Source organism: Lotus japonicus, chromosome 1 (assembly GCF_012489685.1).
Source record: "Lotus japonicus ecotype B-129 chromosome 1, LjGifu_v1.2".
NCBI classification, from domain to species: Eukaryota; Viridiplantae; Streptophyta; class Magnoliopsida; order Fabales; family Fabaceae; genus Lotus; species Lotus japonicus.
The window spans coordinates 133513115-133540526 of NC_080041.1; the positions used below are offsets into that span (position 1 = coordinate 133513115).

The 27412-nt window shown below is 39.3% G+C and overlaps 2 protein-coding genes across 3 annotated transcripts; one reads left to right on the forward strand and one right to left on the reverse strand.

Moving 5' to 3' along the window:
- Positions 1-1673: 1673 nt before the first annotated feature.
- On the forward strand, positions 1674-6177 carry LOC130731078 (ethylene response sensor 1). Its single transcript, XM_057583263.1, has 6 exons — positions 1674-1831; positions 2264-3172; positions 4477-4845; positions 4962-5228; positions 5442-5569; positions 5725-6177. The coding sequence occupies exons 2-6, from the start codon at positions 2267-2269 to the stop codon at positions 5960-5962; spliced, it is 1908 nt and encodes a 635-aa protein (XP_057439246.1). The 5' UTR covers positions 1674-1831; positions 2264-2266; the 3' UTR covers positions 5963-6177.
- A 1666-nt stretch (positions 6178-7843) lies between these two features.
- On the reverse strand, positions 7844-9629 carry LOC130731079 (60S ribosomal protein L19-3). Of its 2 annotated transcripts, none has more exons than XM_057583264.1 (5): positions 9462-9629; positions 9033-9155; positions 8392-8726; positions 8181-8245; positions 7844-8096 (listed from the first exon to the last, which is right to left on the reverse strand). In XM_057583264.1, exons 1-5 carry the CDS (start codon positions 9571-9573, stop codon positions 8072-8074), a joined length of 660 nt encoding a protein of 219 aa, XP_057439247.1. In that variant the 5' UTR covers positions 9574-9629; the 3' UTR covers positions 7844-8071. The 2 variants fall into 2 exon arrangements, with proteins under 2 accessions (XP_057439247.1, XP_057439249.1); XM_057583266.1 differs by having other exon boundaries at positions 8413-8726; positions 9462-9628.
- Positions 9630-27412: the final 17783 nt, after the last annotated feature.

The window sequence follows — 27412 nt, forward strand, 5'->3', positions numbered from 1 at the left end:
GGGTTGATATGTGGATCTCCATCTCCCTAACATATATGTCCATTGACTTTTACTGCTTCAATTATCATTCGAGGACAAAAAGCTGACAATCATTAATAAACATAAACATAAATATATAAAACACAAGTTGCCCCTCTCGTACAACGCCAAGTAGCATTTATCTAAGTTAGAAACAATGGAAAACTCCCACACAAAAAGCAATGGGAGACAAGACATCCAAAGTATATGTTGATTCAACAGCTAAATAATCACTAAGATAATCCCGAGCAACGAACCCCTAGCATGTAACTTGGTCCTTTATCGACATGTCAAAGTTTACCTTCACAACATCATCATCAGGAAGTCGGTGTGCCAAGAGGAAGGAAGAACCTGCAATGGAATGTGAATCTAAACGATCGAGGAATGAAACAAATCTAGGAAGGAGGAAGTGTGCGACATGATACACTCGCATAAAAGATGGAAACCGTGAAAACGAGCGAATTTATAGCCTCCTAAACCGCATAGATCATGACAAACAGTAGACAACAACATCTGCATTAGAATGGGAAATAAAACGCTGCATAAAATGAGGAAACTCATAGGAATCATCAAGGTGGAGGCAAGACAAACCACTATCTCTTCACAATGGGGCAAAACACACATGGGAGATAACCAAACATCATCAACGATAAGTTTGCACGACGTCAACAAAGCTCTATAATTCAACTTACTTAAAGTAAGATGCTAGATGAGACTATAATAAAACGTCAAATTATCTGTCAAAGGGATTTTGATCCACTCAAGTGTTAATTTCACATGACATAACATAAGTGGATCCAAATCTTAGTCGGAGTTAACATATTCATATCCCAACAATGTTTAGCTCTATGAGATTTGATCACTTTGATGCTTATCTAACATTTGACTTATCTGACACACCTAATTCAGTTTAATGCAAGTTAAAATTACCGTAAAAATGCACACTTTAAAATTAATGCACAACTATAACGGTTAATTACAAAATCTACGGCTGAGATTATCATAACTTTACAATGTATGTCTATGTATTTTACTACAATCTCCAATCTCGATCAATCACTAAACTTTCAATCAACAATTTAATTCCATATTGAATCATTTAAAGTGCAACTATTCTTTAATAATATTACAAAATTTCAGCAACACTAAGTTTTCACAAATCAAGCAAATTAATTTTAAATTATCTTAATAAAAAACCTTATCATTACACACATAAAAATGATCAACCAAACTTAAATATATTCATAATTACTATATTTAGAATTTTTTATGGTTGGTGCCACCTTAGATCAAGCAAGCAATTAAATAATTAAAATATTTTTGTTTGTTTATCTTTTCCCCCAAATTCTTTCACTTTCATTTCTGATGATGGAGATGGGCTTCGACTAGATCCCGATGTACGTGAACTGAACTGTGTCTGTGACGCTAACCAAACAAATCATCAATTATTATTTTACGATAAAAATGGAAAATATATCTAACCCTCAACCTTTATTTATCTAATAGCAGCCAATATGAAAATGACGTGGCACGTGTGCGCAAAGTAAAGTAAGAAAAGCATGGGAAAAAGTGCAGAGTAGCGTGGACACACGCGCGAATAAGCGCGTAGGCGTCGGAGCCGCTATCTTTTTGTCCGTGAATCGCTTAAAAAGAGAGAAAGATAAAAAAAAAAAAAAGTGACATTGCTCGCTCTTTCTTCTGCTCTCTTTTTCTTTCTAGCTCACAGCACTTGAACGAGCTCGCCGTCGTTTCTCACTCCATGGGCGGTGGCTCCGATCACTCCTCCGCCACCTGATCCTCTTCTTCTCCGTCGGTAATCACCCCTCACTCTCTCTCTCTCTCTAAATCATTGGCGGCACTTTTTTGCTTGATTCAGGATCCATTTATGAATGCTCATCGCGATTTTTTGTTTCTCTCTCAGATACAGTTATCCTATTCAGTTTATTTGTTGTTTAGCGTTTTTTCCACCACTATCCCATGCAGATTGAACATATTTTCCATTTTATTTCTGGTAGATTTCATCACCGGGTGATGAGGTTTGAGCAATTGTTGGATATATCTTACATTTATAGATCGGTGTTTGTTTTCTTCAAGTGTTAAATTTCAATATTTCTAGCTCAATTTGGGTTTATGTTGATTTTCCTTCTTCTTCTTCTTGTTGTTATTGCTGTTGATTTTGAATTTTTGATGTTGGAGTTCATTGAAACCTTTGATAAATTAACAACCTCTTCTGTGATGTTGACAGATCATGGAGTCATGTGAGTGTATAGACACTCATTATCCTCCAGATGAGCTTCTTGTGAAGTATCAGTATATCTCTGATGTGTTGATTGCCCTTGCGTATTTCTCGATTCCTGTGGAGCTTATTTATTTTGTTCAGAGGTCTGCTTTCTTCCCCTATAGATGGGTGCTTATGCAGTTTGGTGCTTTTATCGTTCTCTGCGGGGCGACTCATTTCATAAACCTGTGGACGTTCACCGCGCATACTAAGGCTGTTGCTGTTGTCATGACAATATCCAAAGTGTCGTGCGCGATCGTGTCGTGCGCGACCGCGCTGATGCTTGTCCATATTATTCCTGATTTGTTGAGTGTGAAAACTCGTGAGTCGTTCCTTAAGCACAAGGCGGAGGAGCTTGACAGGGAGATGGGGCTTATTCTTACTCAAGAAGAAACCGGAAGGCATGTTAGAATGTTGACTCATGAAATTAGGAGCACCCTTGACAGGCATACCATTCTGAAGACTACTCTCGTGGAGCTGGGGAGTACTCTAGGGTTGGAGGAATGTGCATTGTGGATGCCATCAAGAAGTGGTCTGAATTTGCAGCTTTCCCATACTTTAACCTACAATGTACAGGTTGGGTCTACTGTGCCGACAAACCTTCCTATTGTCAATGAAGTTTTCAATAGCCCTAGAGCTACGCGGATACCGCACACCTGTCCACTGGCCAGGATCAGACCTCTTGTTGGAAGATATGTGCCGCCCGAAGTTGTTGCTGTTCGGGTGCCGCTTTTACATCTGTCAAATTTCCAGATTAATGATTGGCCTGATCTTTCAGCAAAAAGCTATGCAATCATGGTTCTCATCCTCCCTACTGATAGTGCTAGAAAATGGCGAGATCATGAGTTGGAACTTGTTGATGTTGTTGCAGATCAGGTTTGTTCCCATACTGGCTCATGTCATTGTATTTTTTAATTTTATATTCTCCATGCCTTATGTTTATCATTCCTTATTCCTTTACTTGTTAATTGCTTAAACGATAAACTGTCATATTCATTGTACTTGGAAGTTCTGTCCTGTTCTGACTTCTGATCGTCATGGTGAAATTGTTTTGGAGTGTATATATAATATTAAGAGAATTTAGTAATGGCAATCAACCATTGGTGGCCTTGCATTAATCATAGCAATTAGTGGTTTATTTCTCAACCATTGAGGAAGAATACGACAAGTGATACTTTGTAATTCAATTAATGAACCCTATTAATTAGAATTGAGAATAAACCAGGATTGGAAAAGCTAGTTCAAAAGGGGTCTAATCATGTAAATATAATAATTAGGATATCTGATATCTTAGATCTTAGTATTTATTACTTTTTGTCTATATAAATCAATCTCCACTACGTAATTAACATGGGGATATCATCATCATATACCATTATCTTTGCATTATTGCATTTTGTCGATATCCGCTATGTAGTTAACACCAGTGTTGTTAATGGCGGATCGCGGAAAGCCAAAAATTCGCTATCCCGTGGATTCCATCATATGTAGTTAACACCAGTGTTGTCCATATCCCGTGGATTCCATCGTATGTTGCTTTCTTCTAACTTAAAACGGCGTCAGAACCATATCGGTTTTTGGCCAGCTAGTCACAAATGTCCAGTCCTGATTTAGAATCGAACAATTAAAGCATTGCAGTACTGGACATCTATGGGTGATTCAACATCAGGACTATAATAAGTTCTGATACCATATTAGCTCGAGAGCAGAGCAGACATGTCGAGCTATAAGGAGTATATTTTGGCTACATGCGTAGACAATGTTGTATCTTAACAAACCCTATTGGAGGTCGGTAAAAGGTAAAAATTAAGTACAAGAAGATGAGCTAACCTGATGCAGGTTTATCTTGTACAAATAATCGATGTGTGACCTGACAAATGTTTTGTTCCCTTCCTTTATGATGTCTCCTAATCTGAATAACACCAAATTAGCTACCTGAAGCTTATCATTTTCACACTGCATTGAACGACCATATTAACATGATGTTTGGAATTTTCTTTTGTGAGATTTGATGTAGTGCTACAGTTGTCATTTCAAAAAAAAATCTGACACTTTCTAGTGCTTCTTCCTTTTAATACACAAATGTGGGGACATCATTGTCTAATTGTTAAGACATTTCAATGTATTTCCTTATGATTCTATTCCTCTACATGTCAAATTCAATTGTTGTTTCCAAACAGGTAGCTGTTGCCCTTTCACATGCTGCTATTTTGGAGGAATCTATGCGAGCCCGAGATCAACTCATGGAGCAGAATGTAGCTTTAGATTTAGCTCGGCGAGAGGCAGAAATGGCAATTCATGCTCGCAATGATTTCCTTGCTGTCATGAATCATGAAATGAGAACCCCAATGCATGCAATTATAGCATTGTCATCACTTCTCTTGGAGACTGAACTGACACCAGAGCAGAGGGTTATGATAGAGACAGTATTGAAGTGTAGTAATGTTTTGGCGACACTTACCAATGATGTTCTAGATCTTTCTCGACTGGAAGATGGTAGCCTTGAATTAGAAATGGGAAAACTCAACCTTCATGGTGTTTTGGGAGAGGTAATTGCGATGCGATTTTCTACTTCAGTATTCTGAAACAGTAGTAACATTATTCCGCAAGCTTTACCATGAACAGCATTTATGTATTGTGTCGGTGTTTTCTATCTCTAATGCAGGTCGTTGAATTGATAAGGCCTATAGCATCTGTGAAGAAATTACCCATTACTTTAATTTTGGCACCTGATCTGCCTACTTTTGCCATTGGTGATGAAACGCGACTCATGCAAACTCTTCTAAATGTTGTGGGTAATGCTGTCAAATACACCAAGGAGGGCTATGTTTCTATAAGAGTATCTGTTGCAAAACCAGAATCTTTACAGGATTGGCGACCTCCTGAGTTTTACCCAGCATCGAGTGATGGCCATTTCTACATGCGAGTCCAGGTTATGATTAGGGCATACAAATATCTAAATCTTAGATCGTATCGTGATAGTAATGTGATTGAATTTTTCAGTTATCTAAATAAGTCATCTGGAGCATCGATGCCTAGGAGTTAGGCCAAATATGTCTTCCTTTTATTTTGTTATTATCCTTGTTGATATAGCAACTAACAGAAATTAATCTAGATGTTACTGACCCAAGCATCATTTGTGCAGGTTAAGGATTCTGGATGTGGCATTCTCCAGCAAGATATTCCTCATCTCTTTACCAAGTTCACTCAGTCTCGGAGTGGACCAGTTCGATCTAGCAATGGTGCAGGTCTTGGGCTAGCCATTTGTAAAAGGTAGGGGAAAACATCTGAAACTGTTGAGTTATTATTACATTTTGATGTTGATTACCTATCGAGTTGCACCTATGCTAAATGGGTTTTTATACTATTGCATGAATATATTTTTTTGTTTATTGAGTTGTTGACTCTTCCCATCAAATTTGATTCAGATTTGTAAATCTCATGGGAGGTCACATATGGATTGAGAGTGAGGGCCTTAATAAAGGATGCACAGCTACATTCATAGTCAAACTTGGGATTTGTGGCAATCCAGATCCATCTGATCATCAAGTTGCAAACAGAGGGCAAGCATACAGTGGAAGTGGTGGCCTTGCCAGATTTAAACCCTTTCTCAAAGATGATGACGACACAGGGTTTTCTACTAGACGCAATCAAAGAAGTTTCTAAAATCCAAAACACTGAAATTGCATACCTTTGATCAAGTCGACTAGCTATACTAAACTTCATTTTGCACATGCCAATTTGTATAATCTGCTGTTTGCAGCAGTAGATTAGGATTATTATGTGACATGTTTCTAACAAACAGATCTTATCTGAATCCCTGTCATATAAACTAGCAGATAATACAATCAAACAAATTTGGGAGACATTTTATTACTCTATTTGATTTCTTGTGTTTGAATTGGCTGTGGGCAAACGGGGTCCAAAGCACGTTACCTCGAGAAGCTACATTATTTTGGCTTCCAACCGTACTGAAGAACCAAACACATTATGGGAGAGCTCCTAGCCTAGTTATTGTTTTCGTGGCTTAATGTTCTTTGGAAATGGAAATGCTAAGTGTTATGAATGCCATTGGAACCATTCTCGAGTTAGGTATGAATGCCTAATTTTTTAGTTGCTTATTGTTTCCGTGGCTTAATGGTTTTTGGTACGATTGTTTGTTTTACTATCCTGCGCCATTCAATTGAATTCATTTTAATTGGGAAATATACGCTCTCCTTTCTCAATTGCTTGTTTCCTGTCTATGACTCGCTTTGACATTCAAACTGTTTAAGTGAAAGAAGCTTCAGTACTCCATAATAATGTACTGATGCAGTCATTATGAGTCAATATAGGGAACAAAAACTTTTAACTCAAACTGGAAAATAATAGACGCATCAAAAACAAATTTAAATGTTGTGTATATTTTTACAAGATTGTAACATAAGAAACAAAATCATTTGCTTAGTGTTTGAATCCCCAACCCCCCCACCCACACACACACACACACACACACGTGGTAGTTTTCAGATTCCAATGATAAATTGAAAAGTAAAGCTTGATAGTTGTGATTTAGTGAAACCAAGGTTCGGGAGGTAAATTTGTGATAAGTATGATTGGTTTTGTGTTAAGCTTGATAGTATGTTTGGTAAACTCAACGCAAACGTGATTTCACATATCTCAATATTATTGGAGAACTTAGAATTTGTCGTGTTAAGTTTAACTTGAACCGGAGAAGTAGGAATTTGCCACATCGAGTTCAACGTAGATGCACGTCAAGTTCAACGAAAATCTGAACACACAATACTCCAGAGTCCATACTGATTTTGGCAAAGGCAATATAGGTCAGCACAAAATTTCTAATAGCAGTAGCTTTTATTTAGCTGAGTTTGAAGCCGAATGTTCAGGTCAATATTCATGGCAATTTCCTCACAAGGCCCAAACATAAAGGTTTGTGGTGTGATGATTGCTCACATCGTCCCTTAACCATGAGTTTGGGGGAATGATCCTTACTCATGGAAATGAAATACATTTTGTGGTCGAGTTCAAAAAAAAATTACATTTTGTGGTCATCCATTTAACACTTCGTGCAAACACTTAGGCAAGAAGATTAGTCACAACTGTCAACGATCAATATATACTCTGATTAAAAATTAACCAATAAAGATAATTTTTAACAAAAGCTTGTTACGTTCGAGTTAAGCCACTAATTTTTTTTATCAGCCTAGTTAAGCTACTAATAATAACTGGAGCTCTAGTATGTTAATTCCGTACCGAAGCTTATTTTCTTGGCTTATTTTCATTTATTTTCGTAATTCATGTTTATTTAAGGCCATTTCAACTTATCCTCACTTATTTCCAATTACTTGTTCGTTCCATAAGAATGTTTTACAGATAACTGCAAATTTTACGTAGTATTTTGTTGAGGTGAACACCTACGCACTATGTGACACCACAACATACTTGCAAGTTAACAATTAAACATTCAACATTATCTCAATTTCTACAGGTGTTTATCTCAAAAAATTCAATTAGGCATACGGTAATTGAGAAGAGGAAAGCCACAACTAACAAAGTGCAACAGAAGTATTTCCGCAACAAGGATCTCATATTCGTTACAGAAAACACTAAAACAGTGAGATACCAGTAAAAAAGGGAATATTATAAATTCATATACTTGAAATGAAAACAAAACAAGGTCCTAAACCAACAAAGAGACTCTTCAAAACTACTTCAGAACAGTAACACAGGATGCCACCCCCAAAAATTCCACTATGCGATCTCAGAATGTTTGATTCACTTCTTGGATTTCTTTGGTGCTCTGCATAAAAGTTATTCATTCAGACAACAAAAGTAACATGGCACAAAGGCAATAGATATTAAACAAAAGCATAAATATACTCACTGGGCTGGTTGTGATGCTGTAGCTGGTGGAGCAGTGGGAGCAGCTGTTGGCTTATCTCCAGGACCCTAAACATTTCACAAAGAGAAATAGGGTCAAATTCTAAACTATCAGTTTCAGGTGCGAATATTTGTCAGTGACTTAGTGCAGTAAATTCTAAAGTGTAATGTACTAAGAAATATATAAATTCACTATATACACATGCAAATAGAACCTCAATAGACATGGAACTCACTTGAGCCAAACGTTCCTCCCTCCTAGCATTTTTCCTTTCTCTGCTGGCCTTGTTCTTGGCTCGTTTGGCCTCAAACTGATCAGACAATGTCTTCTCTCTTGCCTTCTCAGCTTTGGTCTTGTGAATGCTCTCCATCAAAACTCTCTTGTTCTTGAAAACATTACCCTTAACCTTCATATACATGTCATGGTACATGTGCTTGTCAATCTTCTTAGACTCCCTGTACTTGCGGAGCAGGCGTCTGAGCACACGCATCCTCCTCATCCAAAGGATTTTAGTGGGAAGTCTCGCCTCCCTGGTACCCTTACGTTTACCTAGTAGCATTCAGGTAAACACTATAAGTAACCATTCATTCCCTCCCAATGACCAGAAACCAATTCAATTCATGCCCGCCCAAAAAAGTTTCACATAAACTTAGTATTTTACTAAACAATTACACTGATACATCCAAACGACGAGCAACTCAGTAAAATCTTGACAACATCTTAGCAATTGTATAATGATTAGATAAATGATAAATCATGGAATCTAAATAAGAATCAGTATTAGCTTAGAAACTAACAAGGATTATATGCAATTTCACATGAAGCTAACAAGTTTGAAATTTGGGAATGAAATACCATATCCAGAGTGTCGGCCTTTCCTCTTGGCTTCCTTCATTCGACGAGCACGTGATCTCGAATGAATCTTGGTGGGTTTCCTGATAATAAAACCATCCTTGACCAGCTTCCTAATGTTTTGGCCTGCAATTGGAAATCCATAAGTGCTTAGAAGATGAAAAATATACAGCAAAAACATCAAATCCAATTTTTCTTCCCTAAAGTTATAAAATCATTGAAAAACCAATAAAAAGTTAATTCAGTATCATAGCTTATACTTGAAACTGCATAATCTATCAATCAAAAGCTGAAAAACAACACAAAAACATTCAGATCCTATAGAAACTAGCTAAAACTCAAAAGATTCAACGAAAACAATAGCTGTAAAAAGAACATGAATTGTGAAAGAGAAATCATAACGAAAATGAAAAATTGAGTGGGAGTGGTTACGAGAATTAGCCATGGAGATTTCATTGCATTCATTGGGATCAAGCCAAACTTTGCCTCTTCCGCACTTGAGGACACTGGAGGCGAGCCTCTTCTGAAGCTTCAGCGAAACCATGTTTCAAACACAAGGTAACCAACCCTATCGTATCGCGAAATGTGGAAGGGAAGCGCTCTTCTCTATAACCCTAGGTTTTGGTAATGGACTGATGGGTCACGTTTCACTTGTCTTAAGCCCAACTTGGTAACCCTGTATGACTCAATGGCCCAATAATAAAATCTGCAATGGTGCATCTTTTGTTTCTTCACAAGACAATTAAAAAAAAGTGAATGATTAAATTAGTCATAGATAAAATGGGTTCTTGTCAAATTCGACACTAAAAGAAAAAAATATCCAATTTTTTTTTTGAAACTCGGCTTCATTCATAAATTAAGAAAAAGTCATAAAGGCTTGAACATCCTCCTGGATAACAAATGTAATCTCCGGTGGAGCCTCTTCAGAGGTAATATCCAATTTAGTTTTCAATGTTTTAGAATGTGGTCACATAAAATATCGGACATAAATCTTACAATATTATAGACTAAATTTTGTCTTTCCTTATTTTAGGGACCAACTTGTCAGCAGCCCAAAGCTGAATATAAAAAAAATGCTTTTTCTGACGAAAGTTAGGTTGAGTACATACACTAAACTCCTACCGGTGGAAGTTGCACATAAATAGTTGCAATTGTGTGTTGGTCCGATTTTGCACTAAACTTCCACTGGTGGAAGTTGCGGTTACGTTTTGCACTGGTTTTCCACCAGTGGAAGTTGCCTTTAAAATTGTCTGTTTTTCTATCAGCAGAGTTATGCAAGACCCTTCATCTTTCATATCTTGTAACTGTTTTGTATATGAATGGCTTTGACCCTTATGATTCTTGATTACCTTACAAATTCAAAGAAGCTTTAGATTGATTACCGGTTTCCACTAAATAGGAGTTCATTTTCTCCTTTTTCCTCGCACATTCTCTTCTCTCACCGTGCATTCTTCCCCTTCATTTTGTTTATTCTTCTTTATGAAAGTGGTTTTTGATTTTAGGGTTTGATTCATCTCTCTCAAACAAGCAAAAAATGAGGGCTTGCTTGGTGTTATGTCAGGATTTGGCTTCATAGGTGTCGCCTACATGTCATCACACTGAATGTGCTTGTGAGTTTTCGGTGGCCAGTTAATGAAGACAATGCATCTCCCTCAATGAATAAGTTGACACACTATAGACCCCTCCCATCTCCCTCTTTCCCCTCCCCATAATTAGAATGTAGTTAGGTTTATTATGTAATTTTATTCCACCGTTTCTGGCTTGTAATATGAATTAGTTGATTAATAAAAAAATGTTATTGAATTTGATTATGCTTTCTGCTATTATCTCTACCGCTCTTCTAATTACGTTACTGTCGCAATCACAACTGCGTTACAAATGCAGTTTATTAGTGTGTTTGGTGCATGATTATCAGACACTGTAACCAAAAATCAGAAAAGGACAGAGTAATAATACATAGTATTTAAACAACTCCAAAGTAAAATTACACATTTAGGGCTCGTTTGGTACACCGTATAGGATAAAACCTTATTGTATAAGGCCTGATAGTATAAGGGTGATAAAAATTTAATACTATACAACGTTTGGTAAAGTAATGAACAAACTATAGATAGTATAAAAATTACATATTTGTTCAAAAATGCCCTTTAATAACAAAAATCACATTTTTTGTTTCATTGCCTAATCCTAAGCAAATCACCCAATCTCTTCAATTTTGCTGGGGAAGTTTTTATAAGATCAAAATTTTGATTTCTAATTGACTAGGATTATACCCGTGCGATGCACAGAGAGACAATTTACAATTTGTTAAAATAAATTAAACAATTTACATATTGTACTCATTTTAATTATTATTTTTACCACTTTATAAATGAATTTTAATCATTTTAATACGTATAAATGACACACTCACATATATAGACTTTTTACAGTGTTATTATAATTATTTCACAATCATGTTACTATTTTTAGTTTATGTTGCAAAACTCATCCTACACCAATACATCAATGATAAAAAAAATTACATCAATAAGATTTTTTTTGTAATGCGAAAAAAATATAAATAATTTTATTTATCATTATTAATACAGATAACAGTAATACGATGAAACTGCAAGGCAAAGTTTGTCCCTACACTTAAGTATTTTATACTCAAGATGGATTAAAAGGGACATAAGTCATAAAAGGACACACCATATGTAAATAAGTGGTAAAGTTTTAGTTTAATAAGCTAGTTATTTTTCAAATGCTAACAAACTTTGTTATCTTTAATTTTTAAATCACTCTCTTAAGTCTGCTAATTTTCTTTTCAAGTTCCAATAATTCCACAATGATTTGTTTCTTACCTAAATCATATGAAACTTTTTCTTCTATACATGTTGAGATATGAAAGGAAATATACAACAACACATGAGCTAAGTTTATTCCACAAGATCTGCTATATATATATATATATATATATATATATATAGATTTATGAACATTCTCATCCATGTCCTCACTCCAACGTTTTTTATCATATAGAATAGTAATAAATAAATATAAAAGAACTTTGGAGAGAATATAATGACAGGTACAATAGAACTTGTGTGCTTCATTCATCTTTTATAGCAAGCTCGATCATGACTCTATTTCTGTCCCACTTCCACAAATAGAGACAAAGAGAGTCTGACACACATGAGATGCATCTCCTTCAAAGGATCATCATTTAGCAATGTGTAAACCATCCAAGCAAGTTCCTTTTTTTGCTTAGGTCGCACCACAACAAAAGCTATAGGTGTACCACCATAGGGACTTTGTGCTATGCCAATCTCGCAATTTTATCTTTCAAATCAGACCAATACAATGATAAAGCAGTTGCTGCATGTACTCCTTCTTTGCTATGACCAAGAAGCAAAATTTGTTTCTTTGACCCCCAATAAATTTCCTCAATATACTCTATTATCTCTGACATTTTTCTAAACTAAAGGCTCGCTGTAAATCTTTTATCTTTATACAACTATAACTTTCACCTGGGATGGTCATAACATCAAAATTGCGCAGAGCTGGGATGTTCATGAGAAGATCACTTCTTTGCCGAGTAGCCATGATCTACATAATGTAAAAACTGGTTATTTTATATATAAAAGTTTCACTAATACTCTGTACCTCTCATTTATACTTCAATCTTAAATTAGCATTAAATGTAAAGGCAAGAAAAGGGGCTTGAGCAAGATAGACACAATAAGGTCTCGTTTGGAAAAACAGATTAATTAAGCGCTTATGGTCATAAGCGCTTATGGTCATAAGCGCTTATGACATAAGCGCTTATTCATAAGCTATTTTTAAAAAATTATTGAAATAAATTAAAACTAAGTTGTATATAAGCATAAGCTGTTTTTCATAAGCTATCCTGAGTAGCTTATGAAAATAAGCTGAAAATAGCTTATGGCAGACCATAAGCTGTTTGCATAAGCCCTCCCAAACACTGGCATAAGAGCTTATGCTGTCAGATAAGCTCAAATAAGCTCTTCCAAACTGGGTCTAAATCTACCTACCTCCACACTTGTTCTATCCTTTGCTATATGTTGTGATGGAACAAATTCAATAATGTAATCACTCACATATAAGAGCTAGTCAAATTCTTTACTCTACTTGTTCTTCCTTTCTAGAGTCATTGTCTCCAACTTTGAAATTCTCTAAACACACGTTACATTGCATCAAGAACATACATAGTATTGAATGTACATTTCATTGAGAGAACATATTTCAGATAGTCACTCATTGAAAATATATATCAAAAAATGAATTAAGGTGGCTACACAATTATAATATTCTACAAATCAAACCACATGTAGAATAAACAACGTTTTGCTTATAGAAAAGAGGAAACATTTTCAATCCCTTCTAATCTACCAAGAGCAATAGATAGTCAATTGGCTCGCATAGATTGGAAAAAATGTATATATCAGCTAGATTTGGTATGTCGTTAAATAAAGCTAGTGGAAAAGAAAGCATTTTTACAGATGTTTCAATAAGCGACAGACTTGTAATCCTTACTTTCAATTTCTAAGTCTCTTTGGAGTCATTCACTTGTACAATTGAGTTAACTCTTCGTGGCATATCTGATTAATACAGATCACAAGATCAAAAGAAGAAGAAAAAAAGGTCAAAATGTGCATAAATCAAGCGTCGAAGAAGAAATAATGAGCCACAACCTAAGAATCAAATCAAGTGGTGTTAAAGGGACTGCTTGGACCATTTAGGCTTCTTTACCTGAATTTTAATACTATACAACGTTTGGTAAAGTAATGAACAAACTATAGATAGTATAAAAATTACATATTTGTTCAAAAATGCCCTTTAATAACAAAAATCACATTTTTTGTTTCATTGCCTAATCCTAAGCAAATCACCCAATCTCTTCAATTTTGCTGGGGAAGTTTTTATAAGATCAAAATTTTGATTTCTAATTGATGAGTGTTAAGCTAAAAACTACGAGGACTACGACTCTCGACATCATGGTGCAAAAGTGGGTTCTCGACAACAAGGGCTATGGCGAAACCGGCAACTCAGCATACGGTGCCCCTCAAAGTCAAGTTAGGAAGAGTTATATCTCGACAAACTCAGCAGATGAAGAAATCTCGATCATCTTAATGGAAGAGGCAGTTACCGAGTAACAAGTAACTACAAGCACGTGCATATACCCACGATGCCACGAATAGCAACGGTTGCCCACGACTCAGAACCACCCACGTGGCAATAGAGTCACGTGCTCGAAAACCAGCGGCTAAACGTGGGGCATGGCGCCAAAATTCAAAACCCACGAAGCCATCATGCACCCAAGAAAAACCGCCAAGAACGTGGGCAATGACAGCACTATAAATAGAAGAAGCAGCAGCAGAAAGAGAGGTTCCCAACTCAAAACTCCGAAAGTTCACCAAAAAGCTCTAAACGTCCGCATCAATGAGACTCAGAGAGCAAAACGTGATGATGGAGGAGTATGTTGCAGAACCAACGCTTTAGTTTTCTTGCATTTAAGTTTGTTAATTCCCCAGTTCTTCTACGCATTTCCCTGTCGAGATCTTCATCTTTTGTAGTTTTTATGTTATTTTGATGTATGTGATTTCTTTGTAATTTACCCGTGTGTAATGAAATTCAGTTCTGTTTAAACCAACTTGGTGTTATCGAAAAAGCACTCACACACGCAACACTTTGGCAAAGCGTTTTCTCAAAAGGACCCTGAATCTAAACTTCCTTTAGTCGAACTAAGAGGATATTTGTTTACCAAAAAACCACGTAAACAAATTGGCACGCCCAGTGGGACCGTTTTTGTGAAAACTAAGTTTTACAGAAGCGTTTCGTGTGTTTTGTTTGCTGCATGCTATTTGGTATTTGTTACTTGCCTTGATTGTGATTTATATGCACCTGAGAAGTGGTAAGACTATAAGTATGGCGAGCAATCGAGGAAGAACCTCTCCTCAAGGGTCTAACGTGGGTAATCAGAGCAGCCCTGGGGGAAGTAGTGGTAACAATAATGAAGAAGTGTCTACTGGAATGGGGCATGGCACCACTATGCCAACCCAGGATGTAGCAATTTCTACAGTTGCAGAAATGCCTGTATCTACATCAGTGCAGACACAAATTGTTCCAACAGTTACGAGGGAAAACATGCCTTATGGTATGCCTACGTCCATGATGCAAGGCATACAAGGCACGTATTCGACGTTCCCTGAAAATGTTCCCCCATTCAGCATACCCCCTTTTGGGGCAAATGGAACAATGCTAAATTTGGGGAGTCGAGTTAGCCCTCCTATTCCTGGATCCAGTTCACAAGTTTATTTATCTACAGGTATGAATACTAGTTCACTTCAAGCCATTAGGCAACAGGTAGATGACAGTAACCATGAAATGGTTAACATGTTATCTCGACAGATAGGTGAGCTAATCAACCCTGTGCTCCAAAATAATAATGCCAATAATCAGCATTTGGCACGACAGATGGATCGTTTGGCGACAGCCCTGGGGGCACCAGTCGAAATCCAACCGGCACCAGGGATTAACCAAATCCCGTTGCCTAACCATGTCCCTGCCCCTGTGCGCTACCAGGCGCCGCAACGCCAAGAGATGAGGGCAAACCCTTTGTACGAGGCAGTGCAGCCGCCATTGCAAAATGTATATATGGTAAACAGGGAAGAACACGCTGATGGTGTGCTAGAAAGAATTCGACACCAGAACGCTGGGGGGCAACAAAATGCTGCTGCTGTGGTAGAGCAATTGTTGAATCAACATGGTTTCAACGTGGGTTTCGCGAATAGACCCCATTTTGTGTCAGCCTTTACAGAGGAGGTTCTCGAATCAGAACTTCCTCGAGGCTGGAAGGTCCCCAAATTCACTAAGTTCTCGGGGGATTCAGGAGAATCCACTGTAGAACACATAGCCAGGTACCAAATCGAAGCAGGAGACCTAGCCATCAATGAGAATTTAAAAATGAAGTACTTCCCGAGTTCGTTAACCAAAAATGCATTTACCTGGTTCACCACCCTCGCTCCTAGGTCAGTCCATACATGGGCCCAATTGGAAAGGATTTTCCATGAGCAGTTCTTTAGGGGAGAGTGCAAGGTGAGTTTGAAAGATTTGGCTAGTGTTAAAAGAAAGCCAGCAGAGTCAATTGATGATTACCTAAACAGGTTTAGGATGCTTAAATCTCGATGTTTCACCCATGTCCCTGAACACGAGCTAGTTGTCTTAGCCGCTGGTGGTCTAGAGTATTCCATTAGAAAGAAAATCGACACTCAGTATATTCGCGATATGTCTTTACTCGCAGATAGAGTGAGGCACATCGAAGTGCTAAAGGCCGAAAAGTCTGAGGAAAGGGCCAAGACTACTAAGTGGCCAAAGAAGGAGAAGGTAGCGTACATAGATGCGGATCCAGTATGTCAAAGTCCATGTGTCTATCGAGAAGTTCCTGAAGACGTCGAATTAAATGATGTCAATCTGGCTGAACTTCAGCCAGGGGATCCTTATGTTTGTAAAGTGTAACGCCCCAATTTCTCAACTGAGGAGTCACATTAGTAACCTAACAAGTATAAGGGCTATTTCTTAATCCTAAGAAAACACAATATATTTTTTTTTTCCTTTTCGAAACAGCTGAACATAATTGAATATATAACATAGACTTTATTCAACAACCCATTCCCGACATAATAATAATAGTGTCTTACATCATCATGAACAAGTTTCCAAAATAAGTACGCTCACTTAGACAAGTGGCGAATATAAGGTTTAAACAACAGAGTTTTCAGAAGGAAAAAGAAACTCAGACATAGTCCACCAAAAAGGAAGAAGCAACTGCTTCATCCATCTCTACTCGACCGCCCACAGTCACGGTCTCCAACTTGAATAGCTAAGATTCAGCGGAAGGCTCTCCATCGCCTAATAGCGTTAAGCGCCCAAACAACAAGTAGCAAATAGAAAGGGTTAACTCCATACAATTACCATGTATGAAAGAGAAAATCATGCTATTCAAATTTAATTACCTAGCATGGTAAATAACCTAGCAACATAACTCAACTCATATATCAACATCTTAACATATAACATCAATTCAGATATCAATAAACCAATAACTAAAATCCAACAACATAGGGTTAGGTGTTAGTTCCCTATAATGCAACTATATGCTTCTACCAAAATGGATCGATCAGCAACGTCTCTCAAGACGGGACAGACATGTGGAACGACAACCACTGAATGCCACTTAATATCGCCTCACAAGACGGGACAACCATGTGGAACGACAACCACTGGATGCCACTTAATAACGCCTCGAAGGACGGGACAGACATGTGGAACGACAACCACTGAATGCCACTTAATAACGCCACGAAGGACGGGACAACCAGGTGGAACGACAACCACTGAATGCCACTTAATAACGCCACGAAGGACGGGACAACCATGTGGAACGACAACCACTGGATGCCACTTAGTTCAGCCCTATATGCCAAAATCAATCAACAATAATCACGTCTTATCCACTTGAAAGCAGTAATGACGGAAACCAGTAAACGACCGAAGCCTCTCAGAAAACGGAGACACACGTCTCAATAAGTTTACTCGGCCGAAGCCTTCAGAAAACATTTGGCACAAGGCTCAGAAACAGTCAACATAAGCAAGCATAATAATCATAATCATCTGCCAATCAATGTAAACATCTTCATCTCAAACACAGGCAGTGCGATAAAAACAGGCAAGACTCAAAGACGCTCTAAAACTGAGTTACCCTTACCTTCGTGAGTAGAAGTTGGGCATGGAAGTTGTGAACCTAGAACAAGGAAACACAATCATCAACACAAGCCCTACTAGAAGTAACACTATCTACTAACGCTAATCGAAACCGGAAAGAAAGCTTTTAAAGCTTCAGAGTTCCTATTTAAGCACAAATTGACAACGGAGACTTCGTTCGCTAAAACGAGCATAACTCGAGCTACAAAACTCGGAATGACACGAAACCGGCGCCAAAATTTCGACAATTGAAAGAGCTACGCAATGGCTCAGGTCATAGAGACCCAAAAATTATTTTTGGACACGGTATCCTAAGCAATAGGTTTCGGCCACTATGTAAAATAGGGTTTCCGAACTTTTTCTTCGATCTAAATCGATTCCTAGGTATTCTTAGGCGATATCTAGGCCAGGGAAACTCTCAGAAAAATTATCGGATCGAAAACTGCCGCAGGGGTATTTTGGTCAATATTTTTAGCTCGGAAACTCAAACTCCGAATTTTGAAAAACAAATTAGATGAGGTCGATACCAACGACGATTATGACAACTAATCCTACTAACGCTAAGCTAAGTCGTGAGTTTTCAGCTTAAAGGTTGTGTCTTTGTCCCAAAATGGGTTTTTCCTATAGAAATGAATTCCGGCAGCATTTCGGCGACATTCTGCAAAATGTAATCCGCTAGAAGTACTCTTGGGTACGTAGGGAATATGTTTAGACACTAAAATCAAGCTATTTGGACAGTTTTACAAAAAGCTCAAAACTTGGAGCACAGAAAGACATAACAAAAAGCGACGAAATTTAAGATCAGAAGAAAGAAATAACATCAGTACCTTGAGGCCTACGCGTAGCAACGAACAGAACGACGATCGGTCAAGAACCGGAAAAAATCAAATCTCCTCCTTTTCCTCCAAGAAGCTCACGGCCGTGTGTGTGTGTTGTGTGATTTTTTTTTTTATTTTTTTTCATTTTTTGAAGTCCTATTTATAGGAAATTGAAAACGTGAGAAAATGATTATTTCGAGATTCCGATTTTTCCTACTGATTCCAACGTATTTTAGACACGATATTCTTCCCGCTGAATCTTCTAATTCTTCAAAGAAATATCAGTATGATTTTTGGTTTTCGAGGCTTGTTTTTTAATGTTTACCGGCTTAAAATGCACTTTATGCACTTTATGATTTTGACCTCGGATGCAGAAACTTCCTTCTGAAGAAAGATTTGGAACGTCGATTAGAGTGGGCATACGAGTGTGAAATCTTCGTTTGAAGCTCCGAATAGAAAAAGTCTTCATCGTAGGTTAATTTAATAGCTCTAGAAAAACCAGGGATTCAGTTTCGGCAAACCTCCCGGTATCGGAAATGAGTGTTCGTAAATTCCAGGGTTTCGTATCGAAACGCTTGTCATGGAAGGATTTAGAGAAGTTCTAACATTTCTCTGAAGATTTTTGGAATTAGTTTCCATCGTGTCTTTAAGTGCGAATTAGTCGTTTACTAACGTTTTCGTCCTAGGTTTAAGCGAATATTAATCGTGCTATAACTTTTATCGACCTTAATACAATCCTTAGCCTTTTCCTGAACTTTCTTCTTCATAATATAAATCCAAACATTAAACGAAAGTCAGGTTCCCCTCACGCTGACACAAAATCCTATGCGTGAGTTGGAAATTAATTATTTATTTAATTCTAAAATCCAGGGTCTTACATAAAGCATTGAAACCACGTGAAAACAAACTTGGGGAGCAAAACCCCAAGAACACGATTCCTGCTGTGAAAACTTATACTTTTGATGTGACCAAATGTGATGCAATTTATGATATACTTGTGTCTGATGGTTTGCTTGTGGTCCCTAAAGACCAAAAACTTCCTTCTCCTGAACAAAGGAAAGGGAAGAAATATTGTAAATATCACAACTTTTTTGGTCATTGGACCTCACAATGTGTTCGTTTCAGGGATCTTGTGCAGGGGGCATTGGATTCGGGAAGGCTCAAGTATGACGAGAAAGCCAAAAGCCAAATGAAGATTGATTCCGACCCACTGCAGGTAGCTGAAGCCAACTACGTGGAACCTTTCTACATTGGCACGGTCGACATTTCTGAGAAGCTAAATCTGGGCCTGACACTCGAGGAAGCAAAGGAGGGAAACATGGCTGTCGAAGAACTAGAGGTCGCGAAAGAGGTGAGCCTAGAGGAGGTTTACCCCAAGGCAGGAGAAACTCTTGTTGAGTTTTTGTCACGAAGCAAAGATGGCGAGAAAGAGGTCATGCTTTGTCCTCGGTGTAGTGCCGTTTTCGACAAGTCAGCAGCTAAAGCCTATCAAGATTCTGAGATGAAGAGGCATTACCAGAGCAAAATGCCTGTGTCCAGAAGGTTGAAATATCCCCACGAGGAGTGGATTGAAAGGGATCAAGAACTCGATGGCAATAGAGGCCAAAAGTCAAGAATCAAGGACAAGACTTATGTCCCTGATGCTGGTTTGCCAAAGAATCAATGGTTCAGGCCAGCACCCCCAAAACCGAAGCATCACCAGAAGTGGTCGAAGATCGATTTGGGCCAGGGGTCTTCCTATATTAACAACTCCCGCGTATCGGGGAAGACATGTTCTTCTTTAGGAGCAATTATGTTGAACATAACCGTAGGAACGGTAGCCTGTTCCACATTGTTCATCGTGGTGCCCTCAAAAGCCAACTACAACCTGCTATTGGGAAGAGAATGGATCCACGACGTGGGGGCAGTGCCCTCAACCCTGCAGCAACGTATTTCCATTTGGAAAGCAGATGGAGTCGTCGAGAACGTGCAAGCAGATCAGAGCTACTACTTAGCGGAGACAGGCTACGTCAGCAAAAAGAATTTCGACAAAAGTTTAGCCACAATTGCTCCTCTAGACACAGTGGCCTCTCAATATTTCAACCCGTACTCAGAGTACTCAGTGACATTAGATCCTATCAGGGGTTTGATCCTTAATGAAGCATACAAACCTGATGCCATGAGTGGATGGCACAACGATGAAGAAAAGGATGCCACAACTGAGTGGCAAAATGAGGTTAAAGATGATTAATTCGAGCCTAGCTCGAATTTCGGCTTATGCAGCCGAAAACAGAATAAGGACGGCCTTAGAGGCCGCAAGAATAGCCAAAGAAATGGCTACTGAAGAAACCAATGCCTCAATTCTGCCTGTCGAAATGACATCCCAAGAGGAGGCAACAGCAAATGAGGATAACACGTGCATAAGAAAAAACGAGCAGAGAGTCGATGAATGCGAATTCGAGGATCTTCGCGATTTGAGACTGGATTGCATCTATGATGACGGTCCATTAGGTGTCGAAAAGCCAGTGGTCGACATTTCCAAGAAAATGGAAGCACAAGACCCTTTGGAAGAAGTGGACCTGGGAGATGGCTTAGAAAAGAGGCCAACATACATCAGTGCTCTCATTGACCCAGAGTTGAAGGACAGGATGGTGAAATTACTCAAGGAATTCAAAGACTGTTTCGCTTGGGATTATGATGAAATGCCTGGCCTCAGTCGAGAATTGGTGGAATTGAAGTTACCCATCAAAGAAGACAAGAAACCGGTCAAGCAATTGCCCAGGAGGTTCCATCCAGATGTGTTGGTGAAAATCAAGGAAGAAATTGAAAGACTCCTCAGGTGTAAATTTATCAGAACGGCTCGATACGTGGACTGGCTAGCCAACGTGGTTCCAGTGATCAAGAAGAATGGAAAGATGAGAGTTTGCATCGATTTCCGAGATCTTAACGCTGTCACTCCAAAAGACGAGTATCACATGCCTATTGCTGAGATGATGGTGGATTCAGCTGCTGGTCACGAATATTTAAGCTTGTTGGATGGTTACTCAGGTTACAACCAAATCTTCATAGCAGAAGAGGATGTGTCGAAAACAGCTTTTCGATGTCCTGGTGCCTTGGGGACATACGAGTGGGTGGTCATGCCATTTGGATTGAAAAACGCTGGCGCGACCTACCAAAGGGTAATGAATACCATTTTTCATGATTTTATCGAAACTTTCATGCAGGTTTACATTGATGACATTGTGGTGAAATCCCCATCAAGGGATGACCATTTGTTGCATCTAAGGAAATCCTTTGAGAGGATGAGAAAATATGGCTTGAAGATGAATCCCCTTAAATGTGCCTTTGGTGTTATTGCAGGTGACTTTTTAGGTTTTGTGGTGCATAAAAAGGGCATCGAGATCAACAAGAACAAAGCCAAAGCCATTCTCGACACAAATCCACCAACCAGCAAGAAACAACTGCAATCATTGTTAGGAAAGATTAACTTCCTAAGGAGATTTATTGCCAACCTCAGCGAGAAGACCAAATCATTTTCCCCACTTCTTCGACTCAAGAAAGAAGACACGTTTTGCTGGGAAGCAGAGCACCAGAAAGCATTCGATGAACTCAAAGCGTACTTGTCCAGTCCACCTGTAATGGCACCACCTATAGGAGGAAAGCCAATGAAGCTGTATATCTCTGCCACAGATGGAACCATTGGAAGCATGTTGGCTCAAGAAGATGAAGATAGCAAGGAGAGAGCCATATTTTACTTAAGTAGAGTGTTGAATGATGCAGAAACTCGATACACCATGATCGAGAAATTGTGCTTATGCTTGTACTTCTCTTGTGTAAAGCTGAAATATTATATAAAGCCAATTGATGTAATGGTTTTTTCTCATTATGATATAATAAAGCACATGTTATCTAAACCGATCTTGCACAGTCGAATTGGCAAATGGGCTTTGGCCCTAACCGAATATTCACTCACTTATGCCCCACTAAAGGCAGTTAAGGGGCAAGCAGTCGCTGATTTCCTAGTAGATCATACTTTGCCTAAAGAAATTGTAACCTATGTGGGTGTCCAACCTTGGAAGCTATTTTTCGACGGTTCTAGCCATAAAAATGGCACCGGAATCGGGATGTTCATAGTATCCCCAGGGGGCATCCCCACGAAGTTCAAGTTTAGGATCAAGAAGAAGTGCTCGAACAATGAGGCCGAGTATGAGGCTTTGATATCAGGCCTCGAGATCCTAATAGCCTTGGGGGCAAGGAACGTTGTCGTAAAAGGAGACTCTGAGTTGGTAATAAAGCAACTCACCAAGGAATACAAATGCATCAGTGAAAATCTAGCTAAGTACTACACGAAAGCTAATAATCTGTTGGCCAAATTCGACGACGCTAGGCTAGGCCATGTTTCCAGAATAGACAATCAAGAGGCCAATGAATTGGCACAAATCGCGTCAGGATATATGGTCGATAAATATAGGCTAAAAGAGCTTATCGAAGTCAAAGAAAAACTAAACCCCTCTGACCTCAACGTCCTAGTCATTGACAACATGGCACCTAATGATTGGAGAAAGCCAATTGTCGATTACTTGCAAAATCCTGTGGGTACCACAGACAGAAAGACGAAATACAGGGCAATGAGCTATGTCATCATGGGAAACGAGCTATTCAAGAAAAACGTCGACGGAATACTACTGAAGTGTTTAAGTGAAGACGACGCGTTCATAGCAATCTCGGCCGTTCACGATGGGTTATGTGGTGCCCACCAGGCAGGGATCAAGATGAAATGGATCCTATTTCGACAAGGGATGTATTGGCCTACTATTATGAAAGATTGTATGGAGTATGCCAAGGGGTGCCAAGATTGCCAGAGACACGCAGGGATACAACATGTGCCAGCAAGTGAATTACACTCAATCGTTAAACCTTGGCCATTCAGGGGATGGGCTTTAGACCTAATTGGCGAAATTAACCCATGTTCTTCTAAGAAACACAAGTACATAATAGTGGCTATAGATTACTTTACCAAGTGGGTAGAGGCAATTCCTCTACAAAATGTTACCCAGGACACGGTGATCGATTTCATTCAGAATCACATAGTGTATCGTTTCGGGTTACCTGAGTCACTTACTACAGACCAAGGCACAGTATTTGTAGGCCAAAAAGTGGCATCATTCGCGGAATCTTTGGGCATAAAACTCCTAACCTCGACTCCTTATTACGCTCAAGCGAATGGTCAAGTAGAAGCGGCCAACAAAACATTGATCTCCTTGATTAAAAAACATATTGGTCGAAAACCTAAAAGATGGCATCAAACATTGGGCCAAGTGCTTTGGGCTTACAGGAATTCACCTAAAGAAGCTACCGGGGCAACGCCATTTCGATTAGCGTACGGCCAAGAAGCGGTGTTACCAGCAGAAGTATATTTACAATCATGCAGAATTCAAAGGCAAGAGGAAATTCCAAGTGAAGATTATTGGAATATGATGCTTGATGAATTAGTCAATCTCGACGAAGAAAGAGGAAATTCCAAGGAGCGTAAGTGAAGATTCAAAGGCAAGAGGAAATTCCAAGGAGCGTAAGTGAAGGGGCTTAGGTTGAGGAGTTTCTTGTTATAAAACTGAACAGTCGTGTCGAAAGCGGCAGCCCTCTTAATAGCTCCGGGGTACAGGACTAGACTCTTGTCAAATAAAGTGTTGGGTAGAACTTGGCTAAGCCCAAACTGTCGAGAAACCAGTTGAGGGTTGTAGCCACATAAAGTGTAGTCACTGCTAGCAAAGCCCACAGTTAAAACTCTAGGAGATAAGAGGGTCCTCCAGAGCATAATGTGGTGTTCCTTGGGCAATGCAGAATCAGAAGCATTAGGGTAAGAATTCCTCAGCCAGAAAGGGCCACGAACAGCCTTGCTGTAAGGAGAGAAACTGGAACGATAGTGCTTCAGCTCGAGAAACATGGTAAAGTACCTTCTGAAGTCAGCTTCAAAACTCGACGCATCATAAGCAGGGGTCAGGGTCTCGAGCCTGTGGGCATCAATCCTAGTGTTAGAAACAGTCGGAGGATTATCTTGTGCCGGCAGAAGAGATTCGAAAACTGCATTCAACCAAAGTTGAAACAGCCAAAGAGGTCCAGCGGCATTCAGAGAGACGGTCTTGGTATTCCGGATATCCTCGACAGCTTCATTCAACATTTGGTAGAGGTTGCCAAGGACAAGCCTAGCCATAGCAAGTTGTCGACCCTCGTGAAGCAGATTGGCTAAGGGCAAAAGCTTGGCAGGAATGCGCAAAGACTTGGTGCAAAAAACATAAGCAGACAGCCAATACAGCAAGAAAGCGACATGTTCAGCATCAGATACCTCACCACTCTCGACATAATGGTCCTTAATGAATCGACTAAAAGAAATGTTGTCAGTAGGAATCGAGATGGGTTTAACAGGGGCAGGTGCAGAGTGATAATCATCACCAATGGGCCATAATCCGGTGATAGCAGCAACATCCAAGAGAGTGGGAGTAATCATGCCAAAGGGAACATGAAGGCAATTGGTGGACCTCTCCCAGAAATAGAGTGCACTCAACAACATAGCAGGGTTATACGATATTGGAGATCTCGACAGCTGAATCAAGTCGAGAATCCCGACATCCTTCCAGTGTTGCCTCTTATCTTCCTCAACCCTATCTAACCATTTCAGGTAGGCTTTGTCATTAGCAGAGGGGTTAGGAGGAGCTGAACGAAAGGCTCGTTTTGGGTCAGAATGAAATGGCATACGGTAAGAGGGTTGAAATGCCAAAACAAGCTCCTCCCCCCTAACGCTAGGGTGAAATGATTCATGGTCTTCAGGGAGACTATTGGGCCTATCATGCTTCACTACTTTTAAAGGACCCAAAATGGCGCGTAAAGTACCATTAACAGAGAAAGGAATGAGTACCTGGGATTTCCAGATAGCTCTCTTCTCTGCTTCGTTGGGGGGTTCCGGGATTGCCACGCGCTTGGATTCATCCAGCTTAAGCTCAGTGGCCAACGGAATGGTCTGCTCAGGATTGGAAGCCATTGAAGAGATTAGTAGATATTCCAGAGAAAACGGAAGAAGATGAAGTGAGAGCACTTGGAGACAGAGCTGAAGGTTTGAGAAAAGAGTAAAGCTTGAACGGGGAATGCCAAGAGGGTATTTATAAACAGAGGGGCAAACGGAACCCAGGCCGCATTGAGTAATAATTTATAAAATTTTGGGGTCCAAGCGATTATTTTATTAGTTAACTCATGTCACCTCTCAGCTTTTTGGCATAGGTGAAATCACGGCCCTAAAAAGGCTATAACTGTCAGCTAGTGGAGAAGTCATCAGACGTTATGGCTGCTGATTGGACTTGAAGATCGGATGGTCGAGAGCACAAAGTATTTGAATCGTTGGAATCGAACGGCTACGATAAAAAATGCTTGGTGTCTTCAAGCTGAAGCAGTCGACAACCAACATTCTTGGGGGGCAACTGTTAAGCTAAAAACTACGAGGACTACAACTCTCGACATCATGGTGCAAAGGTGGGTTCTCGACAACAAGGGCTATGGCGAAACCGGCAACTCAGCATACGGTGCCCCTCAAAGTCAAGTTAGGAAGAGTTATATCTCGACAAACTCAGCAGATGAAGAAATCTCGATCATCTTAATGGAAGAGGCAGTTACCGAGTAACAAGTAACTACAAGCACGTGCATATACCCACGATGCCACGAATAGCAACGGTTGCCCACGACTCAGAACCACCCACGTGGCAATAGAGTCACGTGCTCGAAAACCAGCGGCTAAACGTGGGGCATGGCGCCAAAATTCAAAACCCACGAAGCCATCATGCACCCAAGAAAAACCGCCAAGAACGTGGGCAATGACAGCACTATAAATAGAAGAAGCAGCAGCAGAAAGAGAGGTTCCCAACTCAAAACTCCGAAAGTTCACCAAAAAGCTCTAAACGTCCGCATCAATGAGACTCAGAGAGCAAAACGTGATGATGGAGGAGTATGTTGCAGAACCAACGCTTTAGTTTTCTTGCATTTAAGTTTGTTAATTCCCCAGTTCTTCTACGCATTTCCCTGTCGAGATCTTCATCTTTTGTAGTTTTTATGTTATTTTGATGTATGTGATTTCTTTGTAATTTACCCGTGTGTAATGAAATTCAGTTCTGTTTAAACCAACTTGGTGTTATCGAAAAAGCACTCACACACGCAACACTTTGGCAAAGCGTTTTCTCAAAAGGACCCTGAATCTAAACTTCCTTTAGTCGAACTAAGAGGATATTTGTTTACCAAAATACCACGTAAACAATGAGTTACGGTACACTCGCTTGGTTGTTTCCATCAACCAATTAATTATTCACCCAGATCTAATGGAAAAGAATTGAAAAGGAGTTGTCTTTTGAGAGAGAAATTGATGTTGAAAATCACGGTCGAATAATTAAAGCTTCATTGAGGAGATTGTGCAATAACTGATTGGCCATGTCGCAGAAGAAAAAGTGATGCATCCAGACTGGGTAATCACAGTATTGTAAAAAGGGAAAAATGATACAACTACAAAGAGAAGGGAGAAGGTACGAGACGATGAAGAACGAAGTACTGCGGATGAGAAAAAAGAAAAAAAAAGGTAAAAACAAACTGGTGGTTGGTAAGCATAAGAAGGAGGAAGGAGAAGATAAGGGGGCAACCATGATAGAGGAGGAAGAAGAGGAACATAAAGCGAGGGGAAGAAGATGAACGATTATCATAGATGAATAGGGCTAGGGTTGGAATATTTTTGAGTAGCTAATACAACACAACTTATCAGGTCTTATCCTCCTTTTGGATGATGGATTA